Below are 24,836 nucleotides of genomic sequence, written 5' to 3' on the forward strand. Positions count from 1 at the left end.
CATTGTCATAATATACAATACATACTAAAGCCTTATAGTAATTTTATTATATTACAATAAAATTTAGTCAGAAAAATAACAAACACTTGATTGATTTTTATTTAGAATTAACTAAGAAGGTTTAGCTGTAGTTTATCTATTTCATATATAGCTTTGTCAATAAGAACAGTCTTTAATTCATTTTTAAATTTTCCTATGGTCATTGACTTAAATGTTAAGGGTAGGTTATTGTACAATATCAACCCCGAATACAAAGGGCTTTTTTCATAGAATGTTGAGCGATGGAGGGGTATTCTAAAATTAGCGTTATTTCGAGTGTTATAATTATGTTTAAATCTTAGATCTTCTATTAGTTGGTCTTTGCTTAAATGGATATAAACCAACAACTCATATATGTACAAACTGGTTAAAGTTAATATTTTTTTTATTTCTAAACAATGATTTGCAAGGTGCTCGAGAATGAGAATTTGTCATTATTCGGATAATTCTTTTTTGTAATCTGGAAACTGCTTTAATGCCAGGAGCTAGACCCCATAACACAATCCCATAACTAAGAATTGATTCCACATAACCATGGTAAACAGATTTTAGAACGTTAAATGAAACATTTTCTCTTAATTGCAAAAATATAAAAGAAATGGATCTTAGTTTTGACAGAAGGTCATTTAGATGAGCTTTCCATTTAAAATTACTATCAATTTTAATTCCCAAGAATTTATGTGAGTCAACTAAATTTGGGAAGTTAAAATTGCAATTTTTATTATTTCTAATACCAAATTTTATTACTTGGGTTTTATCTATATTAAGTTTTAAACCATTGGAATGAAACCAAGAATCCAAATCATCCATCACTTCTGAAAGAGTGATTATTAGTTCTTCACTAGTAGAGCTTTTGATAATAGCTGTTGTGTCATCAGCAAATAATATTAAATCTTTGGTAATAGATCTAGGAAGATCGTTTATAAAAATTAAAAAGAAAAGAGGACCCAAGATAGAACCTTGTGGCACTCCCACACTATTACTTTTCCAATTTGAATACACTTTATTGTAGTTCTCTTGAATAACTGTTCTTTGTTTCCTTTTTGTTAGGTAAGACTTTAGAAGGGACAAACAATTTCCACCAATGCCATAGTCATGTAGCTTTAACAGTAAGACCGAATGATCTACACAATCAAACGCCTTAGACAGATCACAGAAAATACCGGCTGTATTCCGTGACCCGTCCAGACCATCAAATCAAATCAAATCAAAATTTCTTTATTCATTGGCACAACATTGTACACTGAATGGTGTCATCAATAGCACTTATACATTTATACATCTAAAGTATTATTATTAAGTATATAATTTGACATGTTCTGTATTTAAAATTCTTTAAAACTATAAAGAGCCTTGTCAATGAGAAAATATTTTAATTTTGATTTGAAAGTTGATAAAACATTTTCTGACTTTAAATATTGAGGTAATTTATTATAAAATATTGTGCCCATATATTGAGGTTTTTTGCGGAAAAATTCTAAATGATGTGTGGGAATGGCAAGGTCATTTTGATGCCTGGTATTGTATTGGTGAAGTGTACCAAGCTGTGGCAAATTGGAAAATCTGAGCTTTACCGATAATATTGTTTCATAAATATACATACCATACACGGTCATTATACCTAATGAAATAAAATGTTCTTTTGACGATGTGCCTGGTTTAAGTTTAAAAATTGATCTTACTGCTCTCTTTTGGATTTTTAAAATTGAGTCTAAATTTCTAACTGTTGTGGCACCATATATTGAAATCCCAAACGAAATAACGGAATGAATATAAGAAAAATAGACTGTTCTTAGAGTTTTGACATCACAAAAATTTCTTAATCTATTTAAAGCATAAATGCCTGAAGCTGCCCTTGCGAGAACACTTTCAATGTGAGAGCTCCAGTCCAGGTTCTCGTCAATCGATAATCCTAAAAATTTTGAATTTGCTACTTGGAAAATATGGCTATCTTTATTTATTGTTACTGTTGGCTTGATTATTTTTTTCATTTGTTTGTGGTTAAATACTATAAAGTTTGTCTTATCAACATTCAAAAGTAATTTATTTGCTTCAAAAAATTGGGCCAAAAGTGATAAGTTAGTGCTGGATGACTCCTCCACTCCCTTTATTGAAGGTGCAGAAATTTTTAGGTTTGCGTCGTCGGCATAAAAACAAAGTTTTCCAGGTTGCCTGATTTTAGGTACATCATTGATATAACAAATGAAAAGTAAAGGTCCCAGTATGGAACCTTGAGGAACCCCATGCTTCACATCTGAAATCGAGGATTTGTAAAGTTGTTTATACATTGTCCCTTTGTTGTGGGAGAAATATTCCAATTCGACAAATTGTTTTCTATTATTCAGATATGAATTTAACCATTCAAAAGCTTTACCTTCTACGCCAATTTGTTTTAATTTAGACAACAACAAAACATGAGAAATTGAATCAAAAGCTTTGCTCAGATCCATGAAAACTCCAATTACCTTTTCATGATTATCTATGGAGTCAATAACTGATTCAAGAAATTCTGTGGCTGCGGTTAAGACAGACTTTCCCTTTTGGAAACCATGTTGATTGCTGTTAATTATATTGTTTTTTTCCAAATAAATTTTAAATTGATTGTAAAAAGCACGTTCAAAGATTTTGGAGATTGATGGAAGCAAAGCAATGGGACGATAATTTTCTACGTGGGTTCTGTTCCCTTTTTTAAATAGAGGTTTAATCTTTGCAATTTTCAATTTTTCTGGAAATATTCCTGAAATAAAAGAAGAATTTATTAAGTGAGTGATAGGTTTTATTAGCGATTTCCTGGCTTTCTTAATGAGAACAACAGGAATGTCGTCATATCCAGCACTAAGCTTGTTTTTTAGACTGATCATAATTTTCTCTATATCTTCTTCTGTGACTGGCTCTAGTCTAAATCTAGAAAAATTACAAATAGGTTGTTGTTGAACTGAAGGTCCTGTAGAGCTTGACAAATTAGGCAGTATAGATTTATCTACTAGATCTGAGAAATATCTGTTTATAAATTCGCTTAAGTTACCAGGGTCTGTACAAAGTTGATTTCTAACCTTAAGCTCTATATTTTTATTACTATTGTTGTTTACACCAACTTCCCTATTAATCATCCTCCAGACAGTGGCATTAACATTCACAGACTTTTCCAACTGACTATTAAGATATTGTTTCTTTTGATGCAGAATATTTGTCTTAAATAATTTGTTTCTTGATTTTACCTCACTATAAACAAGTGGGCTTTGAAGTTCTCTAGCTAGGCTACTTAATTCAATAATTTCTAGCTTTTCTAATCTGAGCTCATCTGTTAACCACATATTTTTATTCAACTGTTTTCGACTTAAGGTTTTAGGAAAATGGAGGTTAAAGTAGAACAATAAAATACTATGAAAAACATCATATTTTGAAGTAACAGGAGCTAAATATAAGTCTGTCCATGATTCTTGTTGCAATGAATACAAAAATGAATGTGTGTTTAAATCTGAAAACTTTCTAGTATACATTTGAATGGATTCATTGGGATGAACAGTAATTTTACTTTTATGTTTAATAGGGGTATGTAATAATGCTAAGAACTGCCCATCATGGTCTGAGAGTTGAGTATTAATTCCGATTAGTTTGATAAAATTCATATTAATGTTGGTGAAAATGTTGTCTATAGTTGTGGCTGATGACTCCGTAATTCTAGTTGGAAATTTTACTAAAGAGCACATTCCATTAGAAACTAACAAGTTGTTCAGTTTCAATGCACTGTTGGATTGTCCCATCATATCAATGTTTATATCCCCCGCTATTAAAATGTGCTTATATCTTTTGTCTACATGTTCCAATAAAACTTCCATACTTTTTAAAAATTCTGGTTCATTTTTTGTTATGGGATTTCTGTACAAGCCCACCACTAATAATTTAGACTGTTTTTCGAGAAAAATATTTTTTATTTCAACCATGCAACATTCAAATATTTCATCCTTCAATAAATATCCAATGTCTGGAATTTTGATTTCTTTCCAAATCACACTTGTTTTGGATAAAATTACTACACCTCCTCCTCTGCAGCTTTCTCTTGCATAGCTAGAGTTTAAGACATAACCATTAATATTTAACCTTTGAAGCATCATCTTGGTCATTTTATGCTCAGTTAAAATTACTATATTAGGGTTTATTTCACTCAACGTAATTTCTAAAGATTCTAAGGATGATTGTAATCCTCTAATATTTTGATGGAACAACCCAATTGTGCTATTGCTTACAAAGCTTCCAAAGTCACATGGCTTATCTTTAATGACAGTACATGGATTATTGTAAGTACTGTCTGAAACATAATTTAAATTGTAACTACTACCTAGGTGACGCTCCTGTGCACAGGAGGAAGACAGTTTTTTTGAGGTGTAGCATTCAAAGAGCAAACTGAGGCAGGTACTGCCTGATTTAATGATTCACCACAAACACCATTACTCTGCTTTAGCGCCTCAGAAAATGTGAGGTCGCCCGGTGCCACAAACACATCACTAGCCCGATCCTGTGATTCTTGCTGATTCCTGGATAGCGTCACCAAACTCACTGGAGACCTCACTGCTGCTGGTTGATGTGACTCAAGATTGATGATTTCTGATGGGTGGTTAAGAGCTGGTAAGGTGGGAGCAGTCTTTGTTTTCTCCTCAATAAGGTTCTTCAGTTCCCTGTTAAAATCTTCATGAGATAAACCATTCCTTAGTGATCGAAATGATTTTTGAAAATATGAGACAATGGTAACAGTGGCTCCTGTGCATTGTTGAAATTTTATTACATTGTCTAGAAAGAGTGTCAAACTGACCCTATCACGTACGCAGCCCATTGGGGAGCATATCAAGTGCTTCAGATCCCTCCTTTTAAAATTTTGAGACAGGTCAGAAAAAGCAGTGTCATAGTCCTGTTTACTTGGTTTGCCATAATATTTATCCTTAGTTATAAGACTATACACTGTTGCACTGTTTGCATTATCTTGTAGAGCCAGATGGCGTGTTAGGCAATGTGATAGTTTAGGCTGGCCAAATTCCTGTTTGAAGACGACAGCCACACCAGCTGACATGTGACGAGGGTCATCCAAGTCCCCGGAAATGCTGTGTGCGAATCCGACAGTTTTGTCATATCGAAAGCGTTTAATAACATCTCTCATAGGTGTTTCAGTAACATTGATGGTATTACAATTTATTTGGGATTCTGTATTTGTTATACTATTGTTTGGTTGTGTATTTAATTTCAGAATATAGTCAACAATCATTGATGCAAGTTTCTTCTTTCCACTGTGATTTAAATGAATGCCTTTTCGGGAGAAGTGAAATCTTTGAAAAGAGTCGAGATCGATAAGACTAACGTTGTTCATTCTAAGAACTAGTTCCCTAATATAGTTGTTTGCCAGAGCTATGTTGTAATGTATCATATGGTCTGGCTGAAATGTAATATGCTGTTTGTAAATTCTGTCAAAGCTGATTGAGTATTCATGTTTTTTCTGAACCCGAATTGTTTATCGTAAAAGAGTTTGTTTTTTTCAAAGTAATCAACTAATCTAGAGTGAATAATCTTTTCAAATATCTTTGAGAAATTGCTTAGAACTGAAATAGGTCGATAATTATTTAAATCTAACTTCGAGCCCTTTTTAAAAACTGGAGTAACTTGAGAATACTTTAATCTATCAGGAAAAATCCCTTCATTTAAACATTTGTTGATTATTTGTGTCAATGGTTCTGAAATGATATCAACAGAGATTTTAATTAGTCTTATTGGTATCCCATCCCACCCTACAGAAATTTTATTTTTAAGACCTAAAACACATCTCCTGATCTCATCAACTGTACAAGGTTCAAGATTGTGCAATGCAACCCTCTCTTCAGTACAAAAATTTCTTAATGAATTATGAATTCCGTTTACAGTAGCCTTTGGAACACTAATTTTTTGTACAATGTTAGAAAAATAATCATTAAAAAGTTCAACAATTTGAGCTGGATTACTTATTTCCGTGTTATTTGAATCTATTAAAGTAATTTTATCTTCTCTGTTTTTATTATCTTTACCGAGTACTTTATTCACAACATGCCAGGCAGCCTTGCATTTATTTTCTGAGTTCTGTATAAACGAGGAGTTTGCCCTTTTCTTTGCCTCAATAACTACTTTTTTGAAAATCTTTTTGTAGGATTTAACATAACTTAGAAATTGTATACTTCTACTGAATTTTGATTTCCAGTGAAGTTCACGTTTTCTTTTTGCTGATATTTTTATTCCTTGTGTAATCCAATGTAAAACTACTTTTTTTCTTTTCTGTTTAACTTTAACAGTTTTTGGAACAAAAGCAGACTCATAATGTCTTAAAAAACAAGTTAGAAAGTTATTGTAGCTTTCCTCGGCATTTATACTTGGGCTTACTGTTAAATCGTCACAATTTTTTAGTGATTCCATAAAAATATTAATTTGTTTACTAGAGAATATCCTTTTCCTTACCAGTATTTCTTTAAAGCCTTGCTTTTCTATTGTATTTTGTGGGATATTTAAAAAAATCGCATTATGGTCAGAAAGACCTAGGTCAATATTCATTTTGGCTATAACATCATATCCTTTTCTAGTTAATATGTTATCTATACAAGTTGAAGTATTTACTGACACTCTAGTTGGATCACCAAACATACACTGAAAACCATTACATTCAAATATTTCTAAGAATTTGCTTGTTATATAATTTTCTACTAGTATATTTACATTAAAGTCACCCACTATTAGGATCGATTTATTCTTTTATACTTTTTCAATTATTAAGAACATTTTCTCAAGTTTGGCAAAAAATATTTTTCTGGCATTATAGTCTGGTATAGTGTAGATAGAAACAATGACTACGCTATGATCAAGAAGCTCAATGCACGAACATTCAAAAATAAAATCTTCATATAAATCAATAAAAAGTTTAATTGGTATATAGGGATAGTGTTTTTCTATTAAAAGACAAGAACCTCCTCTTTGATTATTTTGTCTTACATAATAATCACCTAAAATATAATTATTTAATGAATTTAATATATTTATACACTCATTGTCAAGCCAATGTTCGTTCAGTGAGATTATCTTTATTTTTGATTCTGATAAAAATATATTTAGTTCTGAAATTTTGTCTTGGCTTATACCTCGGATGTTGTAGTGCATTATTAAATTATAGTTTCTAGCATGCATATTATTACTAGCTTTGGAGCATACTAAGTTAGCCTTATGAAGTTGATTCTGCATGTCTTCTTTGGGAAAATTTCTGCTAATTACATTTGGAATTAAAGGCTGGTCTAAGTTTGCCGAGACTGTGTCGTTGTCAAGAAGTTCTAGTTTAAATCTACACTATTACCAGTTACATTTGTTGAAGATGTATTAGTGGGAGAGACATTTTGTAACTTTGTACGTGTCTTAGTGAGAAAGGTGTTTTGTGAAGATGTAGGAGAGTCAGTGAGAGAAATAGTTTGTGAGAGTGTAGGTGTGTCAGTGAGGGACAAACAAGATGCAAATGTATCTACACTGAGACCTATATCACTGAGCACAACAACTTCACCGGAGAGTGGAGACTGCGATGAAGGAGAGATATCTAGCTGCTGTTTCTGCGCCTGGTGCTCAGCTAATTGCTTCCTCAGGGTTCTGACAAACTCGTTGTGTGTGAGGCCTCTCCACAGTTGCCTCTGTGCTGTTGGTTGTTCATACGAGACTATGCAGACTGTTGCTCCGGTAACCTGCTGAAACTCAACAATGTTCTTGGCGAAATGAGATACCTGGATCAAGTCTCTAACACATCCGACTGCAGAACACACCAGTGTTTTGAGATCTTTCGAGATGAAGTCTTCTTGAAGTTTTAGAAAGGCAGCATCATATTCTTGTTTTGTTGGTTTTCCACTGTACTTGTCCTTGGTAATTAGACTATACACTGATGGACCATTGATTACTTTCTGATACGCCAGGTGTTTATTTACCAAATCAGATGTTTTAGGCCGGCCAAATCTTTTCCCAAAAACAACGGCAATGCCAGCTGACATGTGTTTCTCTGTGTTTTCAAAATCGGCAGATATGGAGTGTGCAAAACCCACCGATTGGTCATTTTGAAAGTGGTCCATCAGTTGGTTTATGTCTGTTTCAAGAACGGTAATTTTACATGATGGAATAGAGAAAGGATGTGTTTGATTTTTAGGTTGTCTTGGCACATTATGACTTGTGCCCTTCATTTGTTTCAATTTAGAGACCATATCTGCTATCATAGCTTTTCCTTTCATGTTAAAGTGGAGTCCGTGTGTTGTGAAGACGTGCCTTGGAAGCAGATGCAGAGGCAGAAGCTGTAGGTTTGGAAAGTTTTCAGCTAACCGTTCAATTTTGGAATTGATTATAGATATCTTTAAATCAAGCTGAGGCAGATCGTGTCACATCGGTATTGTAGACAGAATAAGATTGATGTGTTGGAAATCATTTACTAATTTAGTGATATCATTCATTAGTGTATCAATGCCTGTAGTCTGGATGTTGTTAGTACCAGCCAACACTAGAAGGTAGTCACTGGGTTCCAGCTCCGCTGTAAGATCTTTAACTTCTTTTGTTACCTGGCTGAACTTTGCTCCAGGTTTAACAAACGAGCAAACATTTAAGGTAGTCTTTTGTTCTATAAGACGACCTAGGTCCCTACCATGGCTGTCTGCAAGTATTATTAGATTAGATTTACTTTTCTTAGTTGCTTTATTCACATGTACAGTTTGGTCTCGGGTCTTAACTCGACCTTTATTTTGGTTTATTATTTATGATTATTACTAATAACATTTAAAATACTTTTGATGCTACACACGTTGATTGAGCCAGTGAATACTGTGGTTGATGATTATTTGTAGGTACAGAACTGACTGAGAGACCACGTTGGTACCACATAACAGCATTTTACATATTTATTTTCTGTGAAATAGATGTTCAAGTTTTTCTCAGTTTATAAAGAAATTTGTTATATAAATTGCAACTAATTTTGAAGTAACTAAACAATTTTATAATTATTTCGTATTACTTCTTTGTTTAAAGTTTGTTATTGACAATGGAAGGTTTGTGTGGATAACAGGAGTTTGGACATTTGCCATCATCATATATTACACAATGTATAACATAATGTTTTGTATTACTTCTTTGTTTAAAGTTTGTTATTGACAATGGAAGGTTTGTGTGGATAACAGGAGTTTGGACATTTGCCATCATCATATATTACACAATGTATAACATAATGTTTTGAGGATTTAAATCTATCCTCTTCATCAGGTAAAAATAGTCCAAAAGAAAGAAAATCCATTCAATTTATTCTTTATTAAGTTATAAACATTAATTATAGTTCCTTATAACAAATGTTTTGCTATAACGTTATTTGGCAGGCAGAACAAATACTCTCATAAAATAGAACCATTTTCTTCAGTAGGCCTACACTCTCTTTATCTTAAACAGCAAGCCTGGTGTAAATGGTTTAAAAAAATCTCTCTGCTTGTATTTTTGTCAACCTCTATGTGTTGCATTCTCTTAATACCTTGCACTTCCTCATCCCAAGACTTCAGTTATCAAACACAGTCTGTACTAAGCGCAGTATTGTATGACTTCTGTACATTAATAACTTCAGTATTAGCTCCACACTCAATTAACACATACAATACATTGTAACCATAACAAGGGTTTAATGAAGAAATATATTAAACTCACCATACTTTAAATTAAATTTAAATAAAACACTAGCACTCATTATAAATACTCACAGAACTTGAGGTTGAACTCGACGGGAGATTTTGCTGACCACAACCTCAGGGTGTTGACCACATTGTTGCCATAGCCTGGGATGGGACTATCGTATGGCATAGCAAATACCACCTGCAAAGTAAAAGTAGATAAAACTGATCAAATGTGCTAATTTAGAATAATTAACATCAAAATGAGACAGAACACCGGTAAGGTAAGTGACATTGTAACATTGTGTTACTGACCTGTGTATCCACCCACTTCTTGCCATTGGGGGTGTCCTCCACTCTGCCATAGAAGTTGACAGGTAGCATGAACTCAGGCCGAGCCTTCTCCCATGGGCAGCCAAACCTGAGCCAGTCATCAGGCTCCTCCACCTGTTAAACTCTCTAATGTCACTCCAATGTAATCATTAAACATTAATTGTACCTTGTTAAGTAGACATATCCTGAGAACATATCTTGATATTACATCCTTGCTGCAATAATTTTACTCCTATCTTAGCAATTAGAAACATGTAATTTATAAAGGTTTATCCTTTCTTTATTGAATTTCTAACAATGCAGGCATTTTAAAAGGTTGATATTTAAGCTCCATTCGATTTATATTTAATAGTGATACATGCTCTTATATAAAAATGATAAATTTTTGTTTACACCTAATGATTTCTGAAGTGTATGTATAACAGAAGCCTGTCCAAGATAATATTCATATGTTTATGGAACAGATAGAACCTAATTATTGTAAGTCAGCTGTTGTATTGATTACAATATCAATGTCATTAGGTTATTTTTTAAATCTTTTATTAACACAACAGATAATGTTCTATTAAAAATACATTTTTTAAATCACTAGTTACCTATTTCTAAGTTAGTGTTCTCAATTATTGGCTTTATTCATAGATATGGTAATTATCTAATTAAAGATCATTAATGACATAAAACATGTTATGTAAGAATTAGGTTACAGGTTTAAATGTGTGACTTTCAGTCTCTGTACGTCTGGCAGTCAAATATCAGTGTATCACGTTATCATAGAAAACACTATTGATTCATATTTTTAACCCTTTTGATATCACCCATGTTAACCTCTGCTAAAAATAGTATAACTGATGATCAATTTCCTCCACCAACTTCATGTAAAACCAGATTGTCGATTTCACACAGTGAAAATTTGATTTCGGTTCTTATATTATGAGATACATATTTAAATCTGTTAAAACAATACTCAATTATATTAAATCAAGTTCAATTTGGCATGTTATCCTTTTATTAAACACACTTTCTTTTAAAATAAAAACATATTTTTATTTTTTATATACTTAAAAAAGTACTTGCAGCAATTTGCTCAACAGTTTGTAAGGTACTTGGAATGTATGTTTTTTTTTATAAACAGATTATTCAAAATAATATAACATTCTGAGAGACAGTTATTCAAACTAATCACAAGATTTCTCATTGAAGGAAATTTACAAATAATACAAAATTAAGTATGAGCAAACTGCCTTTGCATAATCTCTCATGTCGAGACAAATATTTCTATAATGATTTATTTTAGTACTGAATACTCAAAGAATGTTGTAATATGAAAATTTGTAATAATTTTTTATTGTTTTGAACCAGTAATGTATACATAGTTTATCATTATTCATTTTCAAATTTCTCTCAAACCACAATAATAGTTATTGAATTTTAAATTAAAAGTTAACTGGTTCAGACCTGTTCTCCATTTTTGATCTTCTGTGCGAAGATGCCATACTCATAGCGGATACCATAGCCATATGCAGCCAGACCCAGTGTTGCCATCGAGTCAAGGAAGCAAGCAGCCAATCGCCCCAGACCCCCGTTACCCAGTCCTGCGTCCTCCTCCAACTCTTGTAGCTCTTCTATGTCAAGACCCAGCTGCAACATGAATCAAACCATCAAATCAGAAGTAATGGCAATTCAGGTAGATATTACTGTTTTATCAGGGGACGATCCACATCCTCTGCCTTAATCAAGTTTGCTGAATTTATCATTGACAACTTAGAAGAGAAAAACCTGGTGACTACTATCCTACTTGACTTTAGCAAGGCCTTCGACTACCTCGGACATAACCTGATACTAAACAAACTTCAACAACTAGGTATCAAAGGTCAAGCTTTGAGGTGGTTTAAAAGTTACCTTGAAGGACGCCAGCAAGTTGTTGAATTAAGGCAGACACACAAGGGAACAGTAAAGAAGATCAGATCACCTCCTCTACCAACAAATAGGGGCGTTCCTCAAGGATCAGTACTGGGCCCTGTGTTATTCATTCTTTTTACCTATGACCTGCCTCAATACTTGGGAGAGCACTGCACGCCCTTAATGTACGCAGATGACACAACATTGCTGTTAGCCGAGAAATCTGCAGATAACCTAGCTGTTCAATCATTAATTTCACTCAATATGGCCTACCAGTACTGTCACTTCAATGACTTAGTAGTTAATGAAAACAAAACCAAACAAATAGCCTTTGGTAAGAAAAAAGACTTAGTTGCAGCACTGCCAGAAGTGATGAGGGAGAACAATTCAACATTCCTAGGAGTCATCATTGACGATGACATGTCTTGGAACAAACACACTGATAGTATTACCACCAAAATCAACACCTCACTGTATGCCTAAACAGACAACCGATCAAGCTACTTCAAAAATTGCCTATCACACACTTGTAGAATCTCATATAAGATATGGCCTTGTAACCTGGGGTGGAACCTCAGCAGGAAACCTACACCGTATCCTCCTGCTACAAAAGAGAGCCATAAGAATCCTGTATGGGCTACAAGATAGGGATAGCTGCAGAGAAGCATTCATAAGCCTGAAAATTATGACAGTAATAGCTCTTAACATCAGGGAAGTAGTGGTATATGTTGATGGAAGCATGCAGATTAAAGGTCAAGATATACATACTTATGGAACAACTTGGCAACAAGAGGCAAGAACGACTTCAAACTATATCCTGCCTCTACATCGGACAACCCTATACGAGAAGAAGCCTTCGTACTCAGGAAAAAAATTTTACAATCTTTTACCAACAGACATAAGATGCACTCAGGGAAAAAGCTTACGATCAAGCCTGACTGAATGGTTACTGCAGCGACCTTTCTACAGCCTTGACGAGTTCCTGCAGTGGAAGAAGACTGATCAAGACATTTTTAACATATATAACTAAATTTTACAACTACTGTAAAGTCTATTTAATATCACTTTGTATTGTTTGATGCCATTACTGTATCTTGATGATCGTGTAAATAAAGATGTTTTTGATTTGATACTATTCCAATCATAAAACTGTAATACAAAAACAACTGTGTAAAACACTGTTTTGCTCACTACATTCACATTTTAAAAATAAGTTCGTAATATAAAGGTATATACATTGTATGGTATCAATTGCTGGTACTAACTAAAATATAAATTGGTAAGGTAAAAATATTTATGAGCCTAAACAAGCTTAAGTCAGGCTGGTTTATACCTCCCTGATGAACCTATACTGGATACAGCAAAAACCGATGTGTCACTTAAATCTGGACAACCCTGTGGATGTCCAGGAGCAGCACATCTCTAACCATAAATGGAGAGATATTTGGGGTTAGATTTGGATATCAGTAGGTCAAGTTTACTGTGGAGGACGACTGGTTTAGCAACCTTAGAATTAAAGGCTGTTGCTAGCTTAGGCATGAGTACTCTCCCCTGCTTTGACTGAAAGACTGGAACGGAGCTAAAATACAAATACAAAATCACTATTTCCAAATACATTAAGTATTGAAATGGTGTCAGGTAATTTAACAAAGACAAAATTGTTCAAGTAGTGGTTCATCATCTTCTTTCATGGAACTCAGTCACTGAGTAAAATGGATTGCTGATTTACCAGTCAGTAAGAGCATTCTCTAATCTTCCTCCGGAGAGACGTCTTAATTCCTCTGGCAGTAGGTTGTGCAGCTTCATGCCAATGTGAGAGGGTTTGTTCTCATATTGGGAGAGATGATGAGCTGGGAGATGGTGTGTTGTGCTATATCGGGTGTTATAGTCATGAAGATCTCTACCTTGTGACAAAGATTGTCCAATAGCATACATTAGAACTTTTATGTAGAGGTTTATTACAGTCCTGATCTTCAGACTTACAAATGCTTCTCTACAACTTTCCCTGAAGCCTAGACCTGATAATGCTCTTATAGCCCTCTTTTGCAACACCAATACTCTCTGGAGATTACTTGCTGAGGTTCCTTGCACACCACTAGTCCATATCTAAGGTGTGTTTCAAACAGAGAGTGATAAGCTACTTTTGTAGTAGTTGTATTACTTATTGATTTTATACGCTTTATCACATAAAATGAAGAGTTAAGTTTGGGAAGGAGGCTGTCAATATGTTGTGACCAGGAGAGGCTCTCATCAACAATGACTCACAGAAACTTTACTTGGGGTTTTCTGTCCACTTCAGGAATTGCTGGGACTTTTTTGCATCTTCTCCCGAACTACAAAGTCTTCTCTGGGTTAACTACAAAGTCATTTGAATGGCAATATTGATAGGCCAGGTTTAATGCTATGTAACATTTAACATCAAGATTATCTGTCTTTATTCTACTCAAGAGTAAGATGGTGTCATCAGCATACATTGAATTTGAGCAGAAAGTTTCAAGATATTCAGGCAAGTCATTTGTAAACAGTATAAATAATACTGGTCCCAATACTGAACCCTGAAGTACTCCTCGGTCCAGACATCTTGATCTGGTCACTTCAGTAGCCCCATTTCTTGTTTGCTTTATCTGTAGAATTTGCCTAGTTTTCTGGATAGCTTTTGAACAACGTTTTAGCTGTATGTTTTATTTCCAAACTTTTTAACTTGTACAATATGAAATCATGTCCCAGGCAATCAAAAATTTTGCATAAGTCTAGGAAAAGAGTTGTTACAAGTTTCCTTTTTTCAAGGTTGTCAAGTAAAAAGTCAGCAAAGTAGATAAGGGCTGTAGGGGTAGATTTCCCTTTAATGAATCTGTGTTGCTTGTTATTAAGTTATAGTGCTCACAGCGGTCCCAAAAGACTTTTTAATACTTCTTTCATAGATACTGTTATTATAAATTTAGTATAGGCTTTATTTACTGTTGGAACTTTGAGTACCTCTTTCCAGTTTTCTTCAAGTAGTATAGAATTTAAAGTGGTAAGATTGTTTTCACAAGGACTTTGTTTCATCCCTTGCGACATGCGGAAATTCCAGAACTAAATATTAGCTGGGCCATACACAGTTGTGCAGTATGATCAGATAAGCCACTGTGAAAAATTTTATATTTAAGGTGATTGCTTTGAAAGTTTGAACAGCAGCAGTCAATGATGTTGAGTTTGAAGTAATCCTGGTATGAGGCAGAATAATTAACCTCTTTATATTGTGACTGATTAAGACATTGTCATATTTTTTGTGATCCTGATCATGCTTTAAACTGTCAACATTATCAACATGTTGATAATGTTCCCTTCTTCCAAGGTGGCAGGCCCCTGCAACCAACCTTACCTATCCTGAAAATTCTGTCACTCCACAATCGTGTACAAAGGTCCTTGTAGGACTATGCGCAATGAGGAGTTTCCTCGGCTTCTTGTTCTAAGATCTTAACAATCCTGTCACTCCACAATCATGTACAAAGGTCCTTGTAGGACTATGCGCGATGAGGAGTTTCCTCAGCTTTTTGTCCTAAGATCCTGAAAATCCTGTCACTCCACAATCATGTACAAAGGTCCTTGTAGGACTATGCGCAATGAGGAGTTTCCTTGGCTTCTTGTCCTAAGATCCTGAAAATCCTGTCACTCCACAATCATGTACAAAGGTCCTTGTAGGACTATGCGCAATGAGGAGTTTCCTTGGCTTCTTGTCCTAAGATCCTGAAAATCCTGTCACTCCACAATCATGTACAAAGGTCCTTGTAGGACTATGCGCAATGAGGAGTTTCCTTGGCTTCTTGTCCTAAGATCCTGAAAATCCTGTCACTCCACAATCATGTACAAAGGTCCTTGTAGGACTATGCGCAATGAGGAGTTTCCTTGGCTTCTTGTCCTAAGATCCTGAAAATCCTGTCACTCCACAATCATGTACAAAGGTCCTTGTAGGACTATGCGCAATGAGAAGTTTTCTCAGCTTCTTGTACTAAGCAAACAAAAAAAAACATAAAATGAAAAATAAAATTATAGTTTCAAAATGGTGGCTGGTTAAAAAGTTTCATGCTCCATTTCACTGAAACAGATATAAGAACAAAAGATTGTCAAGAAGCATAGAGATCGTCCCCTGGTGTACAATGATTAGATGGAATTCTAACTCATATCTATGAAAAAACAACAAGAAGGATTTTATGTGTTATTTTCACTGTAAATATGTTGCTAACGTTCAAGAAAGGCAAAAGAGGTAATTTGGTTGGATGATTCATCCTAAATGTTGTCACCATAGCAAGACAATGCCAGAGTTCTTGACACACTGCTCTACCTGAAAGTTAATATATTATATATTATGCCATAAATCTTTAAATTTTAAATGTATCTTCAGCTTATTTTTTTACAATATTAATGTTGATAAGCAAACCAGGTTTTATAAAAAACATATCTAATGTATATTTGAATTACAATTATGAAACCATTTTGTGCGATTCCTTGCCATTAGAAAATGTTACAAATAATAAAAAATCCAATTAACGTGATATTCAGAGAAATAACAATCTTAATTAACTACTTTAATTTGCTAAGCCAATACAGCCTAGTTATCTTATCATGATTTATTAATACTATGCCCATAACGCAACCAGCAGAACTGTGACTACAGTACAGTCAGAAAAACTTCAATAAAAACGACTTCCTCATTTCTACACCAGCTCTTGACGTAAATGATATAAAATTATATGAATTTAATAAGATGCTACTTAGCCAATTATTATTATGTGAGCACAGAGTTCAGAGTTGTATGATAACTGAGAGAGAACTCATCCTTACAAGTTACTATATTACTCAAAATATGCAAAGTTTTAAACTTCTGGGAATCTAAAATAAAATATAATATGTTCTGAGTCACAACAACTTTTACAACAAAAGTATTATGTGTATTTTTCAAAAATAATGGTTTATTTTAATTATGAGAATGGATTAAAAAATTACAATGTGTTTGAATACCAAACAGGACTATTGGAATTTATTTTGCTTTTTAAAAACATTAATCCCAATAGTACAACTGGCAGGACTTAATATACATTTTGAAAAAGTAAACTAAGCACATATCATCTCAAAACTGACAGATTACCACACACACAGTAAAATTTGATAACAAGAAAGGAAGTCAGAAGGATGTTGTAGAGACATGTTTCCTACATTCGAATTACCATTTTTAATTTAAAACAAATATATATAAGATCTATCTAGACTATATAAGACTAGATCAAAATTTGTATTGGGAAATATATGTATATGAAATTTTGATCTAGTCTTCTTTATAATTTTATTTTTAACCTCCTAATGAACCTATGAGAGGTGTGTCGTACCAAACAGAATAAGATGAGGAGCTTGTGTTTCAGTCATTTGAAGCTTTGTCCTCTCTATCTCAGGCTCAAAGTTGAAAGCAGCTTCACTAGCTTTAATTTTATAATAGGAGGAAATGAGGAACTACTTCTTTCTTCTATCTAGAGGGCTGGGGGTATAATCCATTGGGTCCAAACTATCGCCTTCTATCAGAGTTAACAGCAGGTTTGTGTTGCCAGCAGATTATTTGTAGCTCAACAATTTAAACACTGCACTAGGCCAAAACGCACCTAAGATAGCGCAACACGTGGGGCCAGTGCCAAACATTAAGCTACAAATTTGTTTGTAAACAATTCATTCCACGTTTTTTGTTAAAGAGGTCTAGATTTTTATCCTATTATGAACAGGTACAACAAAATATATTGATTTTCTTCGATTACAGAAATTAATATTTCACTGAATACCAACTCAAATTTTTTTAAATTTTAAATTCTTTATTAAAGAGTTATTCATTATCAGGATTTAAAAAACAAAATTTTACAACCAGTAACAGAATAAATGAAATTTTGGAAAATTAAAATTCATTAGAGATCAGTGATTTTTTTCAGTTTAATTTGGCAGGTTTAGAATTAAGATTTGAATACAAAATATAATTTTATCCTAACCTTTTATCAGATTGTTTACAAATATTTTTGACCTTAGTAATAGCTACACTAATAACAAATTACTTAGTTTGGATTATTGTACATCATTTGTTATTAGTTGAATTATATGTCAACACAAGACACCCCTAGAAGTAATAAAATTAACTAGGTACATTAAATAATTGCTGTGTTTCAATATCACTATTTCTTTGCAACTCTCATGGTTACTTCTATTCTCTAAGTTGTAAATAAATACACAAAATGAGCCAAGTTACCTGATACATAGCCTCGTCACAGGCACTGTTGATGCCAAGGTTGATCATAGTGTTCTGCAGGGAGCGGCCCATGTAGAACTCTAATGATAGGTAGTAGACCCTCTGAAACATGATGCATTCTTTTCTATGGTGTTGTTACAAACAATTCAATATGTACAAAAATGAAAAAGGCAAATCAGGTAATAGATAATTGCTAATGATTATAAACAATAGTTGATCATTATCAAGCAGGGAGAAACAATATAAGATAAACATAATATCAGAAATAAAGTTTTGGAGTTACAACTCTCATTAATTTGTTTTAACTCTCGACCACATTTAATTTTTTTATAAACACCTTAACCCTAGAAGTGGCGATCGACATTATAATGTTAATCTGACACGCACGAGTTTTGACATTTCATATAGTACATAAATCAACACTACCACCACTATTTCTATACTATTTCAATATATTGGTATATTAATCATGAATATATTATTTATTTCAATGTGAAATTTGTTTTGGTGTTTTTGGCAACAGTGATGTCACAGTGGCATCATAAAACTTGCCTGAAAGATCGTCTAAATCTAGCCAATTTTAAATTAATGATATGTCATAGGTATGGTTTATTATGTTGGTTAATAGCTTGTTATAGCTTTGTTTTAGACTATACTCTGCTAAATTTTGGTATATTTTGGAAATATTTAGTGTAACAATTTTACATATATATATATATATTATATTATTTACACTTGCCGGATGAATGTGCTACCAATACACCACAGAGCCCTTACTTTTTATGATTCAATTATTTTGTATTTGGCCGTATCTGTCACATATACGTTAGTTTGGTTATTTAAACGCATATGTGATAGATAAGGCCAAATACGAAATAATTGAATCGTAAAAAGTAAGGGCTCTGTGGTGTAATGGTAGAACCCCCCGGCAAGTGAGAGATCTGGGTTCGAGTCCCGGTGGAGCAAGTACTTTTTGTGTTTCAATGTTTATTAAAAAATTATATATATATATATATATATATATATATATATATATATATATATTGTATGTATATATATTTTCATGTTTATTAAAATGAAAAAAAAACATCAGCTCAGACAAAATATACATAATTATAATACAAGGAACAAAGGCAAGCTAGATATGATAAATGTTAGACTAGAAAAAACTAAGAAAAGTCATTTATGTATGGAAAATAAACTTTTCAACAACTTGTCTGATAACGAATGGACAGTTAGAGTTGTTAAGTTTAAAAGCTCTATTAATACTTGGTTGAAGGACAAAGCCTTTTATTCAATTGACAAGTACTTGTCCTGTGACACTAGTGAAACAAAATTTTAGTCTACTGTTATTATATTTGTTGTTTCTTTTAAAACTGATTTTTTATTTCTCAAAGCCTTTTGATGAGCATTTGTCCTGCGTCAATTTTGAGGCCACCGTTGCAAATTTATTGAGTTGTTATTTGTTTTATTTTCTGTTATTACTTCTTATATATTTTATTTGTTGTTGTTATGTTATGAACTTATTTATTGTAGTTGTACATTAGGTTTTGATCATTTATTTATTTTGTTATAGGCTCATTAAACAATTTTGTGTATAAGAAATTGAGAAATTTGATATTGGTTAGTTATACTAATATTATGAATTTTCTGACGATGTCAATTGCATTTATATATGTTTAAAGACAAATAAAAAATCTTGAATCACTTGTTGACCACTCTAATTAAGGTGGTAAACGTCCACCTAACTATGATTACCAAAATAGAGATCATAAAGTTTAGTTTAGCTTACCTATTCAACATCTGTTTATAAAATATATCTCAATATTATCATAGGTGTTTATCAATATTCTGATCTGTTATTTAAAATTTAGAACGTGTGCACATATACAACAATCTGACGATGGCAAATACTTTCAATTACCATAAGCCACTGAATGTGCAATTATTACAGCTTTTATAGTTTAGGCTAAAACCAGTTCACTTTGTCCTCATACAAGAGACACTTGCACTGAGTAGCAGACACTTCAGTCAACACCCATGCAATAAATATTATCAAAGTTCCTTTCCAGAGGGTGCTCCAGTTATCTTCAATGGTGTTATTATTCAAATAATGCAAAATGGAAATTAGTTCACCAAAATAACAAAACTGTTATTGTGCTCCAGCTGTCTTGTCAGTACTCTATCAAAGAGAAAGTAAAACAGTAGTTTTAGAGACCAAATGACTATATTGAAAACAAGTGTTTTATGCAGTACAATAATGTCTAGTTTATTTGTATAACACTAAAGCATATTAACTTTCCAGTTTTCCCAGAAATAGAAGATGGGTTGATACTGGGCCAAATCTTTAGCAAGTAAATCATGAATTTCACTGTACAGTCCAATGTTAAATATAACTTTTACTTCCAACTCTAAAGATTGTTATGCAGGGTCACTGGCTTTCAAATTAACTTGGCAAAATATGAAGGATTGGCCACAATTAGATATATTTTTTCTAGTCACACCTCTAAGGCTTCCGATTTATTTGTACTACAATACTTCCGTTTTATAAATATTATTTATAAAGAGGAAAGAAATCAGGGGATGTTACATTGTCACTCATCACATTCTATGTAAAACAATGTAATCTCATATTTCGAAAAAGTAAAAATTAAAGTAGAGACTGAATTTCTTATTCTTCTTTAAAGAAAGGAAACAACTTGTAAACATTATGGATATTACATACAATTATTTGAGAAAATTAACTTATTTATTCAGAGAGTTTGATGTGGTGTTCCCTGATTATCAATTTATGGCAATTAAAGATTTTATGATGACTTGCTAAAACTACTAATACCTTGAAAAAAGTACAGTATTTATCTGCATAATTGATTTTATGAAGGCAAGAAAAGTGATACAGAACTTAAGTAGGATTTTAAAGCCACTTTTATAGTTTCAATGAATGTCACAGTTTGGACTTGTAGGTTGTACAACACGCTATAAAACTAACAACAGTTGTCCAAATGTGTTTCGTTCTACACTACTGATACAGAACTTAAGTAGGATTTTAAAGCCACTTTTATAGTTTCAATGAATGTCACAGTTTGGACTTGTAGGTTGTACAACACGCTATAAAACTAACAACAGTTGTCCAAATGTGTTTCGTTCTACACTACTGATACAGAACTTAAGTAGGATTTTAAAGCCACTTTTATAGTTTCAATGAATGTCACAGTTTGGACTTGTAGGTTGTACAACACGCTATAAAACTAACAACAGTTGTCCAAATGTGTTTCGTTCTACACTACTGATACAGAACTTAAGTAGGATTTTAAAGCCACTTTTATAGTTTCAATGAATGTCACAGTTTGGACTTGTAGGTTGTACAACACGCTATAAAACTAACAACAGTTGTCCAAATGTGTTTCCTTCTACACTACTGATACAGAACTTAAGTAGGATTTTAAAGCCACTTTTATAGTTTCAATGAATGTCACAGTTTGGACTTGTAGGTTGTACAACACGCTATAAAACTAACAACAGTTGTCCAAATGTGTTTCCTTCTACACTACTGATACAGAACTTAAGTAGGATTTTAAAGCCACTTTTATAGTTTCAATGAATGTCACAGTTTGGACTTGTAGGTTGTACAACACGCTATAAAACTAACAACAGTTGTCCAAATGTGTTTCCTTCTACACTACTGATACAGAACTTAAGCAGGATTTTAAAGCCACTTTTATAGTTTCAATGAATGTCACAGTTTGGACTTGTAGGTTGTACAACACGCTATAAAACTAACAACAGTTGTCCAAATGTGTTTCCTTCTACACTACTGATACAGAACTTAAGTAGGATTTTAAAGCCACTTTTATAGTTTCAATGAATGTCACAGTTTGGACTTGTAGGTTGTACAACACGCTATAAAACTAACAACAGTTGTCCAAATGTGTTTCCTTCTACACTACTGATACAGAACTTAAGTAGGATTTTAAAGCCACTTTTATAGTTTCAATGAATGTCACAGTTTGGACTTGTAGGTTGTACAACACGCTATAAAACTAACAACAGTTGTCCAAATGTGTTTCCTTCTACACTACTGATACAGAACTTAAGTAGGATTTTAAAGCCACTTTTATAGTTTCAATGAATGTCACAGTTTGGACTTGTAGGTTGTACAACACGCTATAAAACTAACAACAGTTGTCCAAATGTGTTTCCTTCTACACTACTGATACAGAACTTAAGTAGGATTTTAAAGCCACTTTTATAGTTTCAATGAATGTCACAGTTTGGACTTGTAGGTTGTACAACACGCTATAAAACTAACAACAGTTGTCCAAATGTGTTTCCTTCTACACTACTGATACAGAACTTAAGCAGGATTTTAAAGCCACTTTTATAGTTTCAATGAATGTCACAGTTTGGACTTGTAGGTTGTACAACACGCTATAAAACTAACAACAGTTGTCCAAATGTGTTTCCTTCTACACTACTGATACAGAACTTAAGTAGGATTTTATAGCCACTTTTATAGTTTCAATGAATGTCACAGTTTGGACTTATAGGTTGTACAACACGCTATAAAACTAACAACAGTTGTCCAAATGTGTTTCCTTCTACACTACTGATACAGAACTTAAGCAGGATTTTAAAGCCACTTTTATAGTTTCAATGAATGTCACAGTTTGGACTTATAGGTTGTACAACACGCTATAAAACTAACAACAGTTGTCCAAATGTGTTTCCTTCTACACTACTGATACAGAACTTAAGCAGGATTTTAAAGCCACTTTTATAGTTTCAATGAATGTCACAGTTTGGACTTGTAGGTTGTACAACACGCTATAAAACTAACAACAGTTGTCCAAATGTGTTTCGTTCTACACTACTGATACAGAACTTAAGTAGGATTTTAAAGCCACTTTTATAGTTTCAATGAATGTCACAGTTTGGACTTGTAGGTTGTACAACACGCTATAAAACTTAAATAGTTTTAATGTAACCTATAATAATAGAGTAAATTTTGAATTAGATCAGACAAAAAACTTGCAAGTATTACAGGCAGAGACAAATGTATAACAGACTTTAAGATTTTCCATCAGAATGCAAGGAGCTTACAACCAAAATTGAACCATTTTGAAATTTTAATTTACCAGCTAAATCCTGATATTTTACTGGTAACTGAACATTGGACGAGCGATAACATTCTTGAATGCATCAAATTTAATAATGGGATGTATACATTGGCTAATTCTTTCTCTAGAACCTCAATTAAAGGTGGTGGAGCTGCAATTTTCACAAAACGTTCTGTTTCATTTGAAAAACTTGATATAACTTCATGTGAAGGATTACTGGAAGCTACAGGAATTAAAACTAAAATAAACAATGAGAATTACATAATTATTTGTATCTACAGGCCGCCCAATTCTGATATTGATAGTTTTATATGTAAATTAACCAAAATAGTTGACTCACTTGATTCTAGTTCTAACTGTATTCTGATGGGAGATTTTAATATTGATATTTTAGTGCACTCTAACAATAAATTTAAACTAATGACTTTTCTTAATGAATTCAATTTTAGATATCTGATAAACCAACCAACCAGAGTAACTCAGAATACACAGTCAGTTTTGGATAATATAGTAATCAATAAAAAGTTGGGCTTAAAAAAAGTAACTTCAAAAGTCATAATTACAGGATTATCAGATCACTTTGGTATCACACTTAATATTCCTATTAACGATGCAACAGAATATTTCTTAAAGCGAATACCAACAAAAGCAAGGTCTTTCAATGCAGAAAATGTACGCATACTAAATTATTTTCTTCAAAAAGAAAACTGGGATATATTGACATCAAGTTGTGATGTCAATAAGCAATATTCTAATTTTGTTGAAATATTAAATTATAATATTGATATTTGTTGCCCAATAAAAAATAAAAATATTAAGAAACAGATTAAAGATAAAACTCCATGGATAACTAAAGAAATTACGGAGACAAAAAATGTTTTAATTTTCCTTGAATCACTCTGGGTTCAAAATCGTAATAAATTTGGAATTAAGAATCTTTTAAAAATGCAAAAGCAAAAATATGAAAGTCTGCTAAGAAAAACAAAACAAGAATATATGACAAATAAAATTTTGAATTCAAAAAACATAAATGCTGATACATGGAAAATCATAAACAGAGATTTAGGAAGAAATACAAAAAATAGAGCTAACATCTCACTAAGAAGCAATGCTAATTTGATAACTGATCCTAATGTTATTGCCAATCAGTTTAATGAATATTTTAAGGGCATCCCTGAACAATTGGCCATTAATTTTAATAATCTGAATTACTCTTTTAAGGGTAAAAGAATTGAAAGCAGCATGTTTCTTCACCCAACCTCTGAAAAAGAGATTCTTAAAATAATAAAGAACTTGAAGAATAGTTTTGCAGTTGGTTGGGACTGCATAAGTACTGATTTATTAAAGAATATTTCAGATGTTATAGCAGGACCTTTATCATCTGTAATTAATACAAGTTTTGAAACAGGAATTTTCCCAGACAGTTTAAAAATTTCTAAAATTGTGCCTATTTTTAAAAACAAGGGAAACTGCTCAGAAATTATTAACTATAGACCAGTTGCACTTCTGCCTGTT

The 24,836-nt window shown here is 32.8% G+C and overlaps 1 protein-coding gene across 1 annotated transcript in view; it reads right to left on the bottom strand.

The window, feature by feature from the left end:
* Window positions 1-24,836, bottom strand: part of LOC124356537 (glycogen phosphorylase) — a 79,741-nt gene that overhangs the window by 22,827 nt on the left and 32,078 nt on the right. Inside the window, exons 2-5 of the mRNA XM_046807592.1 lie at window positions 18,205-18,306; window positions 11,499-11,681; window positions 10,026-10,157; window positions 9,801-9,912 (exon numbers count right to left, since the gene is read on the bottom strand). Coding sequence (XP_046663548.1) covers window positions 9,801-9,912; window positions 10,026-10,157; window positions 11,499-11,681; window positions 18,205-18,306 — 529 coding nt within the window. The remainder of the gene's footprint in view (window positions 1-9,800; window positions 9,913-10,025; window positions 10,158-11,498; window positions 11,682-18,204; window positions 18,307-24,836) is intronic.

Source organism: Homalodisca vitripennis, chromosome 3, assembly GCF_021130785.1.
Source record: "Homalodisca vitripennis isolate AUS2020 chromosome 3, UT_GWSS_2.1, whole genome shotgun sequence".
NCBI lineage: Eukaryota > Metazoa > Arthropoda > Insecta > Hemiptera > Cicadellidae > Homalodisca > Homalodisca vitripennis.